Source organism: Mixophyes fleayi, chromosome 11 (genome assembly GCF_038048845.1).
Source record: "Mixophyes fleayi isolate aMixFle1 chromosome 11, aMixFle1.hap1, whole genome shotgun sequence".
Lineage (NCBI taxonomy): Eukaryota > Metazoa > Chordata > Amphibia > Anura > Limnodynastidae > Mixophyes > Mixophyes fleayi.
In genome coordinates, this window is record NC_134412.1 from 81,562,353 (window position 1) to 81,582,164 (window position 19,812).

General features: G+C 40.8%; 1 protein-coding gene across 3 annotated transcripts in view; it reads right to left on the reverse strand.

The window, feature by feature from the left end:
* The window catches only part of VPS13D (vacuolar protein sorting 13 homolog D), a 169,742-nt gene that overhangs the window by 57,425 nt on the left and 92,505 nt on the right, over window positions 1–19,812 (reverse strand). For all 3 annotated transcript variants that reach the window (XM_075189940.1, XM_075189941.1, XM_075189939.1), the window contains 4 exons: window positions 19,593–19,689; window positions 6,409–6,557; window positions 3,577–3,711; window positions 2,486–2,653 (listed from right to left, as the gene is read on the reverse strand). In XM_075189940.1, the coding sequence (XP_075046041.1) occupies window positions 2,486–2,653; window positions 3,577–3,711; window positions 6,409–6,557; window positions 19,593–19,689 (549 nt within the window). The remainder of the gene's footprint in view (window positions 1–2,485; window positions 2,654–3,576; window positions 3,712–6,408; window positions 6,558–19,592; window positions 19,690–19,812) is intronic.

Here is a 19,812-nt window from a genome sequence, read left to right on the forward strand (position 1 = left end):
GGTCATTTATTAGAGCAATTCGAGACTCAGTGGGAGCTTCCTTCAGACACTTCCTAATGTATTCAACCCAATAAGCCACTAGCTCTGTATTTACATATCACGCACAATCAATACATATCAGATAAGGGTTGTGGGTAATGACAGAGAACCATACCATTTTGTCTCTAAGCAGGCGGCCTGTTGAAGGATATGAAGATAACTGCACCCCCTGGTTAGTGAACTTTTACACAACTGTAGTATGCCTGTGTAGGCTTCATTCCACCGCTTGCCCATGGAACGCACTTGTAAGAGTATTTTACATCAAGCATGGGGATTGCTGATCGCTATCCGATATATCAATTTCTATTTACTCAAGGGTATCAGCAAGTGGACTGGTTTGTGCCTATTTTCATACACTCATGTTAACACACACATGAACATAACATAGCGATCAGTGATTCAGGTTATCTGAAGTTTGATATGTAGTGTATAGCAAATTATTACAATTAGCCATGATTTATATAATGCCAATCTATGCAGCAGCTCTGTACAATCATTCCCTGACTCAGTGGAGTGCAATCTAATTGTGCCTCCAATTTAAAGTCAGAAGACAACTAACCTACCAGTATGTTTTTGGCTTGTGGAAGAAAACTGTATGTTTGCATGGGTGTGTTCTGCTTGATCCAAATATCAGCTGGGTGCGAGTCCGAGATGTGAACCACTGTGCCACCATACTGCTATGTGCTACGTATTAAAGACCTATCTCTAAGAATCTTTCAAAACAATGCGATTGAAAAGGAATAAGATCCCAATCAGAAAATCGCCATACCTACATAGCAATCTTATTACGAAAAATATGTTCCAATTTGAATTTATATTTAATATTTAAATAAAATTCTGCTGAGCGCAGCCGCGATCCTTCCTCTCTCAGCAGGAAGTGCAGAGTAATATGTAACGGAGCGGATGCAGGCGGGCAAGGTAAGTAAGGGGAGGGTGTCTCAACTTTGCTGGCCCCTTCAAAATTTTGAGATGGGGCTCACAAATTTTGAAGTTACACCTCTGGCCTAGCAATTACACATCATGGACCAAGGTGCCATATGTATGTATTTAATACATCAATTATTGTCTACAATATACCATAGTGCTCCCATTGGCACAACAATATGTATCCAATTACTCCGTGCCCTCCCAGTCTTCTTGGGGAGATTGTTTCACTGCACATATGTTGCGTGGACAATTGTGTCATTCATTCAAATCAGTGTATACCTGGCCTATAGTGGGTAATTAAATCTGGTATGTCCCCCATGCTTGTATTTTGACAGAGCTTGGATAAAATCACTCTAAACATTGCACACTGTCTGTCTGTCTGTCTGTCTGTCTGTCTGTCTGTCTGTCTGTCTGTCTGTCTGTCTGTCTGTCTGTCTGTCTGGCCGGCCGGCCACCTGAACGGTTCCTGCTTCCATCTTTATAACCTGTTGGACTGTGGTTCTATTATCTACTTTGCAGTGATCACTTACTATCTTGTCATTACATTTCCTGGATGCTGTCTGCAGTCCCCATTTCCCCTTCCATTGCACAGTAAAGTAAGATACACAATCTCACACCTGCTTCCTGTGCAGGATTCATTTATGTCCCTTTTAGTAAAACAAACAGGTTCAGTGGAATATGATTTGGCATATTATTTAGCTGGTTTATTAGTTACTAAAAGTGTCCCAGTCGCCTATAAACCGTGAAGGCAACCAGGCAACTGACAATATACCCTGTCTAGGGGTAAGACAAGGTGAGAAGTGCACTTGAGACTGGGTTAACTTTGCTACTTGGCTTTTGGCCAACAGTTGTCCGTCTGAGTCCTGCTTTACAGAGATAACCTTACCAGTTCTCTGCAGGCGGTGATCTCAAGGGCATAGCTCAGAATGGAGTTAGCTTTTTTGGTGGCCTGAAACAGTATACCTGATTGTGCAGGGTCACTGGCTCCTACTGATAAGACCGGCTGCCTCCCTAGGTGATGGGCGCACTGGAAACCAAGTCGCCAGATTGTAGGATAGTTATTGCAGCTCCTGCTTTCCCTACTCAACAGCTCAGACTGGCTATTGTAATGAAGGTTAAATAAAGCTACTGACTGTATGCAAAGTTCTGATCACGCCAACATATACAATGTCATGGACACTAGTCCCTTCTGCATGTGCAGAAAGTTACCCATTCCAGTAATATCCACAATCTTGTAATTTACTGTATTACATTGTCTGCACGTACAGCAGATCTCCCCAAATAATAATACTGCAGGTTCAGGTGTCCTCTATAGAGACACAAAACACAAGTAAGCTGTTGGCGTTAGCATCTGATGAGGTCTCCTCCTACACTTCCAAGCACTGACAATGACATACAGAGTGACACATAAAGTATTATCCTAGGGTTTTGTAAACTCTTTAAGCCCAATAATACAGATCAGTAAAACAGACATTAGAGCTCTGGTGACTCACTGTGAAAATAAATCTTAGGCAAGTACCTTTGCAGCGGAGTTGGATACTCCGTGTGTGACATTTCTGATTAAGCCGCCAACATTTCCATACTTTATAAGACCGGATACTCCTTCAGACACATCATTCAACAGGCCCATTGGATTGCCAAGAAAATCCACAGAGCCCAAAATTTTTGCTGCTTGACTGAGCAACTCCTGAGAGAGAGAATTAGACAACGAGGTTATTAAAACAATCCTAACTCAGCAGCGCCATCATATGCTCCGATTTGTGAAGAACACATCATTCACGAGTTCAACAGATGGATACTATTACAAGGAAAACAATCAGGTTTTTTGCTTTTAAATACAGGTTATATTCAATGATACAAAAATAAAGTGCTACAGCAATGTTTTTGTTAGTCTTGTATCACAATTGCTGACTCTGGGCTAGATTTACTAAACTGCGGGTTTGAAAAAGTGGAGATGTTGCTTACAGCAACCAATCAGATTCTAGCTGTCATTTATGTAGTAGTGCACTCTACAAAATGACAGCTTGAATCTGATTGGTTGCCATAGGCAACATCTCCACTTTGTCAAACCCGCAGTTTAGTAAGTATACCCCTATATCTCTTGCTCTAATCACCCAAGGTCTTCTGTGTACATATATGACTGACAGCCAAACGTACATGGGCAGATAAACTGCACATAGCCGGTCATTCAGCAATCATGTAAAATCACACTGGCCCACTCTCCCGAAATGTCCGGGTAGGTCTCCCGGGAGTAAGCCACTGTCCCACATAGCAGATAGGAGCCTCCATGACAGGATTAACATCATTTTGCATCCCCCCCCAAATGATGCGTCGCGGAGCCAAAAAATGATGCCCTTCCGTCCTCGCGCTTCACCTCACCTCCGGGATCTCCGGGAGGCCAAGTGGAAATACCTGGATCATAACTGGGACACAATCATTGCAGTAGCCAAAGACTGCACACATTATATACAGACAGTAGACATTGGGCAACCAGATTTACCAGCCTTAGAGGCGTCAGTAACCAGATAGGTCACTAGCTCCTCTGGATACACATACTGGGCAGGACTTGTGCTAGAGACAGTCAAGGGGAATATATTATCTACAACTCACCTCCTGAAAATGTTTAAAGGCATCATTGATAATGAACTCCCGGGATTCATAAGGGTGGACTCTTGTAAATGGATCCAGGTCAATAACAGCATCTTCAAACTTGATTAGTGGAAATCCTAGGGTGCTCTTCAAAGCCTAACGAAAACAACATAGTAATTATATTAAACTGCTGTGCATGTAATGTTTTTATTGTTCTTTAGAATCCTGAGAAACATCTTCTCTCTCATATAGAATTGTGCACAGGATCGTACAGGCACATGTGCACGAATAAGCAGTCTCCTCACATCTACCTTACATTCACCAGTGGGTCTGAGCTTCCACATCGCAATACATCACTGTTTAGCAAACAATGTCCAAAAGTTTCAAAATAGTGTCCGCAATATTTTATATCCTGTTCTTTAATGGCCGGTAATCATAACTAAAGAAAGAGATTACTCCGCCCAAAACAGTGTGATGAGAGCATTACAGACATCGGAGGAACCCCCTGGATGACAGGGAACACCGGACCTCACGTAAGTAATAGTCATTATTATTATTTAACTTATTGAGCTACACACAAAAACAAACTGGGCCTTAAATAGAGCTTATTATACAGTCAAAATAAATCCAAGATAAACAGCTCAGACCAAACAAATCAAACTCAAATGACCGTGTGGCGGCCATATTACCTGCAGGGTGAGCCACACCCCCTACTGCACAATTTTAGGGATAAACCTATTACTGTTACCTATTGATATTTTAATGACTACGTTGGTAATTTGGATAACAGCTGCTTGTTATAATTTGACCTTAATGTTAAATAAAAACACTAGAATTCAATAGAAAAAGATATAGGAAACTGTATCTGTGGTGTTAAATTTCCAACATTATTAATATATCCTTAATAAAAGTCTAACTGTAATATGCAGTTGTTACCACATATACCACTATGGAGGAAACACAGCTATAAAACCGCGCCCTTCTGTGTCACAAAATGCCTCAGGCATTATTTACATATACTGTGCCTGCCCCAGGCTGTAATACCGTATATGAACTTGCAGACAAAACAAACACTGTCCCATCAAGTGAAATATTATTATTGTCTATATAGCGCCAATAATATTACGCAGCTATGTACGGAGGATATGTAATCATGTTATCCAGGACACATTTAAACTCCTTATCAGACACACACAGAGACTAGGGTTCATTTTGTCTGAAACCAATTAAACTACCAGTATGATTTTGTGAGGGTAGAAGACCACAAATCGTAACACAATCGTAAAGGAATAGTCTTTTCCTCAAAATGTGTGCTATAAAGAATATAACAGTTATAAAATATTCACATTTATAGAAATACAGTATATGAGTAAAAAAGGTAAATCTGTAGTTTGTGGGAAAAATTACCTCAAACCGTTGTACAATTGCAAAATGTTTCAGATTTTTTTTATTTTAGATTTTTTTTTTCCTTAAATATTTCCTTACAAAGAGAGAAGTATAAGAGCATGGAAAGTGTAGCAGCTACACTTGGAATTGCCACCTATAAGTAGGGATTTGGAGTTTATTGGAGTAGAAAAGTATGAAAGTTAATGATGTGTGTGAAAACCTCATTCTGGGTCACTGAAGTTTCACTTTTGAAGAACTGATGCGTGACAAACCTTTAACATCTGTACTTATTAATTCAATAAGATAAGATGACAGCGGTAAAACAGGGTCTGAGTGACTAAATCGTTAAGAGAGAGGGCACGGACACAAAGTACAATAGCGGAGCAGCATTAGGGGCAACAGGCCAGTAACAAAGCATTGTCCAACGCTGAATAATGTGCAAATGCAAGCGTGGCTCTTTCTTCCCTAGGGGAATCCTTAAAAGCAGACTAAACACAGAACGTGGTATTCCAACTTTTCTCACACAAGGGAGGCAGCCATTTTGGAGGCTACAGCAATATTCCTGCCAATGCGGCCTATCAATTCACTAGGAACCAGTGACATCGCTGAAGCAACAATACGTCTTTATTAAGTCGCTGGTTTCTAGTGACCTGATAGGATTCCTTCTCATGCTCTTTGGTTTTACCCAGTGGATCCCAAACTTTCGCAATTCGAAGCACCGTTAGGGTCTCCAACCCTTTATCAAGACACCCCAAAGCCAAAATAATGACCAAGTAGTCCCCCGCCTTGCTTACCACCAGCCCTGGTCGCGCCACCCCTGTGAGATCCCTGGGGCACCTCAGGGAGCCGCAGCGTACAGTTTGGTTTAACCCGTAAAATATCTGGCTCCATTCTGCCCAACTGGTGCTTTGAAAATCTGGTGCGCTAATGTGTAGCAGACATTAATGAATTAAGTCTGAAGTGTTTATTTAATAACCTGTTGCAATCTGACTATGTAGATTACAGCTGTCATCAAATATCTTCTACAAATGCAGTATCGTGTAGAGCAGGGGTAGGCAACCTGCGGCTCTCCAGGTGTTGTGAAACTACAAGTCCCTGCATGCTTTGCCAGTAGATAACCAGCAGATAGGTGGCAAGGCATGCTGGGACTTGTAGTTTCCCAACACCTGGAGAGCCGCAGGTTGCCTACCCCTGGTGTAGAGCAACCAAGATGATTAATGTCTAACTATGGGTTACAGCACATCTAATATGATAAACAAGCACATTTTATTCTTCAGCTTTTCCCTGCACAAGGGATAAGTGACCTTCAGCGCTCAAAGCCCTGGTAAAGACTAGAATTAGCATCGGCACATCCTGGTCCTCCTCACCATGTGCTTTAAGGAGAAAGCAAAGAACAAACATAAGAAAAGCATCAAGTAGAACGGACTTCTGAATGTCAGAAGCACAATCTCCCTCCTCTTTCCTTACCTTGAGCTCAGGAGGAAGTTTATTAGATGTATAGACGCTCAGCTTGATTTGAGGTAAGGATATTTTCAGATTTTCAAAATAATATCTTTTCGGGGTGCTGTTCTCCTCCCCGCTTTTCTCGTGGACATTTTCATCCCACTTTTCAACCTCTAACAACAAAACAGACATAAAGGATTACATCCTGGGGTTTCAAATAAAAAATAAATAAACGGATAACTGTTATGACAACATATACATGTAGCTGAAATGATGATCAGAGAATGATCTCCGATTATGAAGACACAAGGTACAATGCATCAAAACACTGGTGTAACTCAACAGGTTCACAGCAAGTGTAATGTAAATGTTCAACAAACTGCAATTTCAAAAGGTATAATAAAATATAATGCAACCCCATCTGATGACCAGAACACTGTGAAGAGCCTAATCTGACGGCCAGTATACATTGCAGAGCCTTATTCCACCAGAGTGCCATGTAAAACTCCTTCCGATGACCGGGATAGAGTGAAGAGCCTAATCTGATGGCATGTATACAACGCAGAGCCTTATTCCACCAGAGTGCCATGTAAAACTCCTTCCGATGACCGGGATAGAGTGAAGAGCCTAATCTGATGGCATGTATACAACGCAGAACCTTATTCAACAAGAGAGACATGAAAAGCTCCTTCTGATGAACGGTACAGTCAAAAACCTAATCTGATGAACACTATTCCTTGCAGAGTGTCCCCTGACCGGTATACACTACAATCCTTACTTACCTGGACAGACCATGCAGGAGTAAATATCACCTTTGACTTAATAAAACTAGCTCCACGATCTCGTCGACCCATCAAGAGATTAAAGATGCAATCAAAGAATATTTTGAACTGAACACCTCAGAGATCGCACCAGGTATCTTCTGAGAAGCCTATAAGGCCACCATTGGGGTTAAATGATAAGCAAAGACTCAGCTCTTCTAACATAAATTACCACAGTATGAGGCCAATTGAACACAACCCTCTCCTGCAGAGCTGCGAATACCCTCAAAAAATTAAAATCAGCAATATTATCATAAGGCCGATAAAGCCGACTCAATTCTCGCCGACAAACTGAGCCAGAGAAAAACTAAAGGATTGATCACTAAACTTAAAAAAAAATCACCCACCTCTCAGCCAGTGTATGACCCGGTGCTGATCGCTGAAGAATTTCATGATAATTATAAAGCACTATATAATCTCTCTGGAACCCCAGCCTCTGCTGACTCTCTTGACGAGGAGATCACATCCTTTTTATCATCTCTCTTATTGCACATCTTTCAGACACTGACCTCACATAATTAAAGGCAGATATTACCAATTTAGAATGTCGGCCATTAAAATGATAAAATTATCCTCTAATCCAGGCCCCGACGGACTCACTCCGCAATGCTACAAAAAAAATTCGCCAAGGACCTCGCCCCCCATATGACAGATTTTTTCAATAAAATCTTAACTGGCTCCCCTTTTAACGAGGCGACAACCTTGGCCACCATCGTTGTCATACCAAAACCAGATAAAGATCCCACCTTCTGTTCTAATTACAGACCTATATCGTTACTAGACGTGGTCCTTAAGATATATGCAAAATTTTTAGCTAATCATTTGAACACTCTCCCCCCCTCCGATCCACCCGGATCAGGTCGAATTTATACAAGGACACCAAGCCATAGAGAACACCAATCGTGCTATTGACGTCATACAGTCCATTCATTCTGGTAAGCAATAGTCAGTGATCATGGCAATCGACGATGAAAAAGCATTCGATCGTATTTCATGGATCTTTATGTTGAGTTTCGGGGTCAATGGGCTTCACCGGTAAATATTTAGATGGTCTGATAGCTCTATACCAGTCACCCAGGGCAACAGTGGTGGCTAATGGAGTTGTATCTTCCCCCTTTTCGATTTCCAATGGGACATGGCAAGGTTGACCCCTCTCACCTTTAATCTTTGCCCTTTTAATTGACCCATTAGCAGCAAAAATACGATCTAATGGGGCTATTCAAGGAATTAAAGTAGGGAAATCCGAAAATAAAATATCATTGTATGCAGACGATGTCCTCTTGACTCTCTCGGATCCCACAGTCTCTCTACCTCCCCTCCTGGCAGATATCAAAATCTACAGCTCCATCTCAGGATACAAAGTAAAACCTCAAAAAACAGAAATTCTTGATTTCTACCTAACAAATGAAATTAGATCATCTCTCACTCAACAATTCCCCTTCAAAAGGCATCAAAAAAAGATTAAATATTTAGGCATCCACGTCACTAAACAATACAGTCTGCAGGCTAATTACCCAAAACTACTCTCCCAGATCAAAACTGACCTAGAAACTTGGACTCAACATCTCATTTCTTAGATAGGATGCATTAATTTAATTAAAATGAACATTTTACCCAGATTATTATATCTTTTTCAAGCTCTACCCATACACGTCCCTCCATATGTTTTCACATTTTTGCAACATTACACATCACAATTCATATGGGACAGAAAGCGCACAAGAGTCCGGCTCCTCAGCCTACGGAGATTTTCAACACTATTTTTTAGCAGCGCAACTTGCTCAATGTGTTTTATGGAGCTCTCCTAGCTCCTACGGAGTTTGGGTCTTGATTGAAGCCGAGAGCTAAACGTCTACAGTCCGCTTCTCATCATCCAATTGTAGCTCACTCGCTAGCTCTCTGGAGCCTTGGAAGCGGAAATATGTTCGCTACCTCAATTACCGAAGACATTTCTTTTCCCTCATTCCATGACTTGAAATCAAACCTTAACATTTCCAACACATACTTTTTCCAATTCCTACAACGAAGACATTTTCATTCTACCACTAAATTAACTTTAGGTATCAGGCTATTGACCTTTTTTGAGTCGCTTTCCCTCCGACGGCCCTCTACCAATGTTCTCATATCTCTACTGTGCTGGGAACTCAGGGTCCCTGACACAGACGGGTGAGTCTCTCATGAGTGGGATTGGTAGGAAGACCTGGGAGGACCTCTAGATAACGAGGACTGGGAAGAAATAAGAGCTAACACAACCTTTAGTTCAATCTGTGTAAAACTGAAAGAAAACACCCATAAACTTCTTTATTGATGGTACTTGGTCCCAACCAAACTACCAAAAAATCTTCCCGGACTTGTCCAGCATATGTTGGAGACGATGAGGACAGAAGGATCCTTCCTCCACATATGGTGGCAATGTCCAAAACTTGCCCTGTTCTGGATGGAGCTTCGCGTCACAGCTACTGCAAATTGACATCCCCTACTCTGCCAGGTTTATCCTCCACCCTCTTGGAATTCCATCCACCACCAAACATCAAATGAAGATGTTCCGTCACATAGTTTCTGTTGCCCTATGCCAAACAACCACTGATTGGAAGCAACCCCTCGCGCCAACACTGCAGACAATTATTGTCAGAATATGGTACACGTATAAAATGGAATATAGGACATGTATCATCCGCAACACCTTTAAATCATTTACTAAAGTGTGGGCACCGTGGACCTCATACTTCCAAATTCAAATTCCTTTCGCCACATGACTCTCTAACATCATTCCACCTGGATCCTTCCCTTCTCCCTCTACCTCACCCTTCCCATCTCTCTCTTCCTCTTTTCAATATTCTACCCCAATGCTTCTTTCCTTCCTCCTTCAGGCGGCCTTCCACACCGCCCCCCCTTTTCACTCTCTTTTGTCCAACGTCTTTCTTTGTAGCTTCTCCTTTCTCTCCTTATTATAAAAATTGGGTCAATATCTGCACCTTCTATTTCTTCTAATGGACGCTGTTTGTTTTATTACCCGTATATTCATATGCTGTTTGTAACACACTGCGTCATTGATTGATCTGTACTATTGACCGTTGCAAAAATAAAATCTTTTAAAAAAGCAAAACAAAACAAAAAAAACAAAAAACAAAAACAAAAACACCTAAACCAAATTAAAGAAAAAAAAGAAAAGGAATAATAAAATAATAAACTGCCAAAGCACAGAGGCTACATCAATTATTATTAAAGTTTAGTTGCAAAGTGTATAACAAGACTGCAGCACTGTATAACAGGAATAACAGTATTATAAGCAAAGGATAAAGATCACTGTTAGCAGAGAGTATACTGGAATAACTCCAGGATCTTTCCATGACAAGCAGCTATATACACGTAAACTAAATCTCACCGTTATAACAGAGCCCCTAAAATATGAGGATGTATACTGCCGATATATACGGCTGAATATCCCAAGTTACCAGGTCTCAATACTAACCCCACAAACATATCCAAGCTCATACATTCAATTTGGATGTGTAAATATTTCATTTAGCTTTTAATTCTTGAGAGGTGCTATTGGCAGGGCACTGAGCGGGGCTTTGTGATGTGCTGGCTAATTAAACAGCTAAGCTGCTTTTTTTCCCCTTATTCTAAACAGCTTTCCTCCCAGCCTGCCCTGGGCATTCAATGACAACATTATGCAATCTGTCCTGCACTCTCGCTATTCAAGTCCTGCCAGGACTCTGGCTTAGCAGAATGTCTGGGCTAAATAACAACTTGTAAGGGCTTCAATAATGCTTCTATTTCATGATCCGCGGTCCCCTCGGTTTTCCAATGCACTTTTCACCTTTTTCCATCTATTGTGCAGTGTTAACGTCAGAAACAGCTCTCTACACAGCGAGAAAATACCGCTGCAGCTATTACAGTAATACTCTATGACAAATGATTGTGGCTTCATAATGATAACAAACATTTCTATCAGCATAAACTAATTATAAGTAGGGTTTATATTCCTTTTTTCCTAAAGATAAGAAATAACGATTTGCGCCTGCCTGGTCTGTCTGCCTGTACAAAAAGTGTAACATATCAAAAATGTGTGATATTTTTGCAGCATAGTAAAGTATAATTAAATGTAACAGTGTAACATCACGGTGGATTAGTGGTTAGCACTTCTGCCTTACAGCACTGGGGTCATGAGTTCAATTGCTGACCATGGCCTTATCTGTGTGGAGTTTGTATGTTCTCCCCGTGTTTGCGTGGGTTTCCTCCCACACTCCAAAAACCTACTGGAGGGTTGGTTGGCTGCTGGCAAATTGACCCTAGTCTGTGTGTGTCTGTGTTAGGGAATTTAGACTGTAAGCCCCAACGGGGGCAGGGACTGATGTGAGCGAGATCTCTGTACAGCGCTGCGGAATTAGTGGCGCTATATAAATGATGATGATGAAAAGGAACATGAAACGCAAATTATTACATCAGTATTATTATTTCATTATATGGATATATTGGCAGCTGCGCATAATCATCTGACCACAATTGTGTAAAATGAATGATAATAATGTGTGTAAGTGACTGAGAGAAATGATGGTGTTTGTGTTGGGTCTGGTCGGGAGATATTTTAAGCAGTCAGATTTCTATCTGGGAATAAACAAACAAACAATAAAAATCAACTTCAAAACACACTAAAGCAGGAAACCCATGAATAACTCATTGTGGAAAGGCTATGAGAAGAATGCAGGTATTTAGTCATTTCCATTGTTATCTTTTCTTCATGCTGCTATTAATGATTTGTGATTCTAGACTACCATGGCAACCACAGTCACATGGCACATGATGTAGTGAGCAGAGAGGCTTTGGAACGCCCCTCTGAGCTCTGTTTTCACTGTAACTCCCTCCTCCCCCTCTGCCCTCACTGTAAATCCCTCCTCCCCCTCTCTGCCCTCATGTGACACGAGCTGGGAGCCCGTGTCAGTGTAGCAGACTGACTGTCTGACAGACATTTTTGTTTTCCAGCCAAAGAGCTTTAGAAAAGGAGTTAATGATTTTTAAGAGTATAGCTAAGAAAAATCATATGCACATATAATAGATCTTTGCTAGTTAAAGAAATAAAATCTTCTATGTGTGATTGCTATCCAGATGTTTAGCATGATCACTTATCATTCTGATCTATATTCAATAGGTGCCCAAATCAGACAGGTCTGGTCAAAAGTCAGGCCCAACAGCTGGATCCTATGTGGCTGACTTTTGACAACACTGGCTTAACATTTCAGCATCGAGGTCTGTGATAGGAGCACACATACAGTAGATATATGAGAGTCATACCAAAGAGCTTAGTCAGCAATTAGTACTCCACTGACACCATGCACCCGGTTGTAAAAAATAGGCATCTTCAAGCTCATGGTCTGACAACGTAATGTTATGAATGGACGAGTGGACCATGTGTACAGTGCTGGCTTTAGTAAATGAAAAGTCCATTCTCCTATAGGAATCGTGCGGAGAGGGGTAAAAGTAAATCTCGATCATGGGACGTTATGCCTTTCGAATATATTTAAAATGTGAAATGAAGAATCTAATATCATGTAACAGCTTTTGAAGGTGCAATGGAAACAGTATGTTGCAATCTAACTAAATTATTAAAGGTAATGATTAATGCCATCTACCAGCCCTCGGCGTGTTTGGACCTCTTGCACCTTAGAAACGAACAGATAATCGTCACTGGGTGATTCGTGACAAACCGGTCACAATCCGAAACTGATCATCAACATGGGGAAGCACAGTGGCTCAGTGGTTAGCACCTCTGCCTCACAGCACTGGGGTCATGGGTTCACTTCCTGACCATGACCTTATCTGTGTGGAGTTTGTATGTTCTCCCCGTGTTTACGTGGGTTTTCTCCGGGTGCTCCACTTTCCTCCCACACTCCAAAAACATACTACTAGGTTAATGGGCTGCTATTAAATTGACCCTGGTCTCTCTCGATCTGTGTGTGTATTAGGGAATTTAGACTGTAAGCTCCATTGGGGCAGGGACTGATGTGAGTGATTTCTCTGTACAGAGCTGCGGAACTAGTGGCGCTATACAAATAGATGATGATGATTATCTGCACAGTAACCATGCTATTAAAATTTGTTGTGCTCACGAACTCATGAGTGTCTGTGTGCCTGAGACGAAGACTAAAGAGTCTTCGTCTCAGGCCTGGAAAGGAACGCTACTGAGTAGTGTCCAGAGACACATTTAGGGAAGGCTGTTTTAGAAAAATGCATCTCTTGAAGCAAGAGATCGTCTGCTATTAATTGAGTATAGTCGTTAAATATATTGTGTCCTGTATACGGGCTGTTCAGTCCATGCTCATTGTGAGCCAACACCTTAAGCGGCGATGGGGCTGGATAGGCTACCATAAGTATAACACAAGTTAGTATAGGGAAAAACAGATATATAATCTAGGGGTTCAGGAAACTAAATCTGTATTACCCAGTACTGTGTTATTACCCAATTGTAAAGCGCTATGGAATTTGCTGGCACCACATAAATAAATGTTGATGATGGTGATATAAATGGAGGGCCCTTAGCTGTTAACCTATACAGGGCAATCAAGGGGATACAGAATGGGCTCCTATATCCCCTTGATTGTTTAGGTTAACAGCTAAAGGACCTCCATTTATATCATCATCATCATCATCATCAAGACATAGCAAAACAGACGGAGACATAAATAAATTGTAAAACATTCCTCCTAGTGACCGCCTGACCCTTGATGAATGCTAATTAGCAGACTTGTTGTTGTGATCTCATTATGCTAATCACCTGCAGCTGTATATGTTGATACCATGGGGGGATAATCATTACTGTAATAAAGCAATCTAATAATGTTTAAAGATGACAATAAAGAAAGCATAATATTACTTAAATGTTTACAAAATCTAAAATAAACTGTGGTATCTCAGTGCCAGAAAAATAAAGTAAGATAAATATTTTATGCACATACCAAAATGCTGCAGTTATGAAGAAAACAATCAACGGTTGTAAGGACATCATGTCTAAATAATCTTACATAATTGACGCTTACACATATACTAAGTATATGTAACAGTGACATCACACAGGCTGCTCTTTCAAGAGGTAAAGCACAAAGTACCTAAGTTAAAAGGAACTATATAAAGGTATTGGGGGGGTCTTCAATGCAGTTGCAAAAGTCAATCGATCCCAAATAACTTCCATAACCTGTTTCTCAATGTGGACATAATGACACCAAGAAATGTGTGTGAAAAATACAAGAACTGAGTGAGACATCAGAGGATTAAAAGAACTAGGGGGATGGGTGGGTGTGTACTACTGATGATTAGATTATTATATGACCACAAACTGGGGGTACCCTTTGTGTCATTAGATAAGGAAATAAAAAACATTAATTAATATATTTATTCTATTTAGTCCTCAGGGAAAACAGTGCAGGTTTTCCATATCTCCTTGCTGGAGCACAGGTGTAGTCATTACTGACCGACACATTGTAACAGATCCACAGGTGGTCCTAATTATGTCACTGGTCACCTGGACAACCTGCACTGTTAGGGGTCCCTGAGGACTGGAGTTGGGAAACAGTGTACTAAATCCTAATATCTGCCCTCTGGGGACAGTTTTCCCCCTTTAGTTGGCCTCAAAGCCTCTGTATTCTATACTAGAGACATTGCTGGTGATCAGGAAGCTCATTGATAGAAACTGGAAGTCACCTGAAGACCCTCCCTGGTTAAGCTTGGCTAACGGAACTCTGACATTCATGAAATGGGTACACTGTGGAAGCGACTGCCCTTAGAAAGTTTCCAAGGTTTAGCCGGCTCGGTTAGACTGCCCAGATGCAGCTGTCCCAGATATTTAAAACCTGTATAATGTATCTTACTTTGCCTATTACCTATACTCTCAATATGCTGTTTTCATTTCTTTGTAGTCTTTCTTTCCAAACTCACTAAACTCAAAAATGGTTTCACAAATGACCATGTTTAACAGAGTATTTAATCTCTCTCTCTCTCGTCTGCATTCTGTCTTTATACAGCACTTTGCAAACAGATAACTAAGGACATCACGTACCTACTCTCGTCATGCAAAACTATATCCCTGTGGAGTTTTATGAGAAGGGATTAACAAACATGGCTAAGATTAAAAGGGAGGACATCAGGGAAAGACTAAAACAATGGGAAGCTTCACCCTTTACAGAAGCTAGCTATAGCTCTGCAACGTGTATATTATTACATATATTCATTACATAGGTAGGAAGGAGGAAGAACAGAAGTTTCTTTATTTAGGTGCACAAAATCTTCTATGATTTGTTATTTTACTGAACATGTATTAGAACCATCCTTTGTAAATAAATGAAGCAGTCAATTACATCTCTTGCAACTGCAGGTCATATATTTAATTGACTTCTCCATATAACTGCAGGTTAAATTAAACTATATCTTCATACCATATAGTCCATGAATCAGGAGTATATAGGTACAGGATTATAGTGCATCTAGCTCATTTTATTAAGATCACTTTTTATGAGCACATTTTTATTCTATATTTTGCTTTTTTAAAGAAATATCAATAAAAGGTTATATTTTAACAAAGGATGGTTCTAATACATGTTCAGTAAAATAACAAATCATAGAGGATTTTGTGCACCTAAATAAAGAAACTTCTGTTCTTCCTCCCTATGATATTGTTATGTTTCTAGGTAGCACCCCAGTCAAATAGATACATATGATATATATAATTGGGTAGCATATACTACTCATAAACATTTTTTTATTAGACTGGGTTATAATCCTATAGTTGGTGCGGTAGAGCAACTCCCTGTTACACATATATTCATTACATATAAGAAATTAAAAATAGGGTTAGTGCGACTTTAAGCTCTTAACCCCCAAATGCCCCTCGCTTACACTCCAACATTCATCTCTGATCCCAATGCAAAATTCATTCTGACAGTAGCAAATTATAGTTACAGTGCTATCACTAGCAAAACGCTTGCTGTTACCCAGCAATCTCACTCTGCATTACAAAAGCAGCTCTTATGGTCTGGTGGATAAATGCAACAGTGAGGCAATTGTGTCATTAGATGGATCACCCCTTCTCAACTGTCACGGCAAGACTAATGACCATTTAAAGCCCAGCTTATCTGCAGTAATTATCAGAATAAACTATTTTCTTGCTATGTAATAAAGTAATGGCTTAACAAAACCTGTGCAACAGAATCACACTGGCTTTTTCACAGTATTCAAGGGATTTTCTTTTGATAAAAATACAGTTTAGTCTATTCTAGTAGAACCTGGTGTTTGAAGCCTGAGATTTCTTTCGAATGCCATTATATCTATACAATGCCGTCAATGGGTCTGTATTTCCACTAATGTTTAAAGTGTACCCATTTCCTATACACAGTGGAGTCAATATTCATGAGAAGGCAGCCAGTCCGTTCAGTGGGAGCCAGTAGCATTATCGTGGAACAGACAGGCTCCTAGGCATCAATTTGCTGGGAACCGCTTGTCCACATTCACATTGATATTAAGTTTGGCAAAAAGAAATAGTGGCTGCCTTCACTGTGAATAAGTCACTTATTTTATTTTAACTCCAGGGTTTTAGCCAATCACAAAACAGTCACATGTCATCCATGTATCTTTGTGGTAGATAATTTCCTCAAAACAACCCCACCCCCAAAACAAATGCAAGAAGATAATCAATTTTTCATACATAAATGTAATTTATCAACATGAGTGGGAACAGTCACACTGCAGGATTAACAGAGATAAAACGCAATAGAAGTAATAGCTGCTGATGAAATAGTGCCCCCCAGTGGCCAGTTGACTAAGAATAATCCGAATACCCCTGCTTCTCTTTATCGAGCATTAGAGTCTGGAGCACGGTGGCTTAGTGGTTAGCACTTCTGTCTCACAGCACTGGGGTCATGAGTTGAATTCTCAAACATGGCCTTATCTGTGTGGAGTTTGTATGTTCTCCCCGTGTTTGCGTGGGTTTCCTCCGGGTGCTCCAGTTTTCTCCCACAATCCAAAAACATACTGGTAGGTTAATTGGCTGCTATCAAATTGACCCGTGTGTGTGTGTGTGTGTGTGTGTGTGTGTGTGTGTGTGTGTGTGTGTGTGTGTGTGTGTGTGTGTGTGTGTGTGTGTGTATTAGGGATTTTAGTCTGTTAGCTCCAATGGGGCAGGGACTGATGTGAATGAGTTCTCTGTACAGCGCTGCGGAATTAGTGGCGCTATATAAATAGCTGATGAGGACGACAAAGCATCTGTCAGACATAGGAGTGTCTTTGTTTACTCGCAAAGAACAGCATATATTATTTAAAACAATACATAAGCACGGAGTGATCCACTAAAGCTACATTATTAAACACTTCTATAAAAAGTCCATTTGTACCGGACCATTGTACACGGTTCAGTATTAATTACATCTACATTATAAACTTTAACATTGGTAGAACACTGCAAAATTGAATAAATATTTATCACGCAATGCGAAGCCACAGATTATTTTGTTCACCTTTCCCTGATTACACCCTCGGTCCCAACCAGCTTTTGGGCCTAATTTAGGGTTACGAGTAAATACATCTAAAAGGTGCAAGTTTGCACCCTGGCAAAAGAGAGCTTTGCTGGATGAAAGGGTGGGGTATATAAGATATGCGGACAGATTGGGGAGGAGGGTGTATACAGAATTCTAAATCGCAGTGTAATAATAAAGCTGACTGGTATGTGTGTGCTACATGTAAAACAGAAGCCATATCCTCCTCCTATGAGCAAGGTTCTACTCAGGTCTGGCTGCTTGCATCAGGGGCGACCGCCTAGGGCTCAATGCTGAAGGGGGGCGCAGTTTATGAACATTTTAGGTTATTTTGGTTCAAATTGAAGGCATGGGGGGCGGCAGTTTTCCTTCTCCCCACAAGTGCTAACATTTTAAGTTACGGCTCTGCCTTGCATACAATGGGGGCCATTTATGACAGCTGGTGCAAAACTCATTGCTATGGGTAACACCAACATTTTCCACTGCACCAATTTTTAGAAACGTGCCCACATATGTCTAATGGAAGCAATACACAAACCCGCACTTTTCATACCTTGTTTTTGGGAGAGGTGGCGGTATGAAAATAAGGGGAGGGCGTTACTAAATGAAAAGGCGTCATCAAATGGGTACTGTAAGGTATAGGATGGCTCTATCTCAGTCACCATCCGTCAGCCCGCTTGGGGTATACCGAGATGGCTTGGTAACCCAATTTACGTCATTTTGGCACAACCCCTCCCACCTCGCATGCTGGTAAGTGCTTTCCCACGAGAATTATGACTATTATCTATTATGCACGCAGCGGCTAGATTGATTTTCCTTGCTTCCTCTGCTGAGCCACTCTGTCAGTCTCTACATTGGTTGCCTGTATTTCAACGAATCTACTAACATATAAGGCCATCAACAAAATTGCACAGACATACATTTCCTCACTTGTCTCAAAATATCTCCCTACTCGACACCTCTGTTCTGCGCCTCTCCTCCACTCTCCTCCCATTCTCGGTTACAGGACTTTTTTCAGGCTGCACCCACTTTGTGGAATTCCCTCCCTCGCACTGTAAGACTTTCCTCTAGTCTCCAAACCTTCAAGCGTTCTCTGAAGACCCACCTCTTCAGACAAGCTTATAATATTCCTCTACCACCATCTTAATCTCCCTAGGTTACCCTATTACCACCCTCTACACAGCTAACACAAGACAACAACCCTCTGACCAACATTGCCACACACACAGCCCACTCAGTACTTTTACCTTTGCATTCTAGCTGGTCCAGTGTGCAATATGATGTAGCACGTGCCCTTGTGTTTCAAACTCCCATTGTCCTAAAGATTGTAAGCTTGCGAGCAGGGTTCTCTTACCTCTCTGTCTGTATGTATTACCCAGTATTGTCTTATCAATGTTTGTTCCCAATTGTAAAGCGCTACGGAATTTGCTGGCGCTATATAAATAAATGATGATGATGATGACTATCGGAACAGTCAGTAAAAAGACTGACATGGGGATCACCTAAAATAAGCTGTTATATGGCGACAGAGCCTTTTTTTTTCCTTGCCTACGGCAGCAAAGAGCTTCCAACATAATCCAACTAAGCTTTCCTGCTTCATACTCCATGTCTCTGCTAACCCGGTCACCAACAAGAACGTCTTTATTTGTCTTGTGGTGTTTGCTGTGTGACTTTCTGTGTACATTGGCCTTATATGTGTTGCACAACAGCTGTACAGGTGCTGTGCGCCCTCTGGTGGAATTATTGTTCTCTGCTGACAGAAGCAAATGCTAGGACGTCACTTGGTCAGTTACAAACCATTCTTACATTTGGCAAATATTTATTATATCGTATTTTCATATCGCTCAAGGATATCATTGGATCTTACCGGTTTCCGATGTTCCAAAACCAAAATAACTGAGCAGTTTAAGAAGTAACTTTTCCTCAATCTGGACAGTAAATTTCTGAGCTGTGATCAGTAAGTGCTAGAAAAGTAGAAATAACAAAACAAGCAGTTCAGAAATAAACAATGCAACTGTCAACCACAAAGGTCTCTTGAAAGAACCAAACCTAAGATTTATAATTACACATTTTATATGCTGTCATGC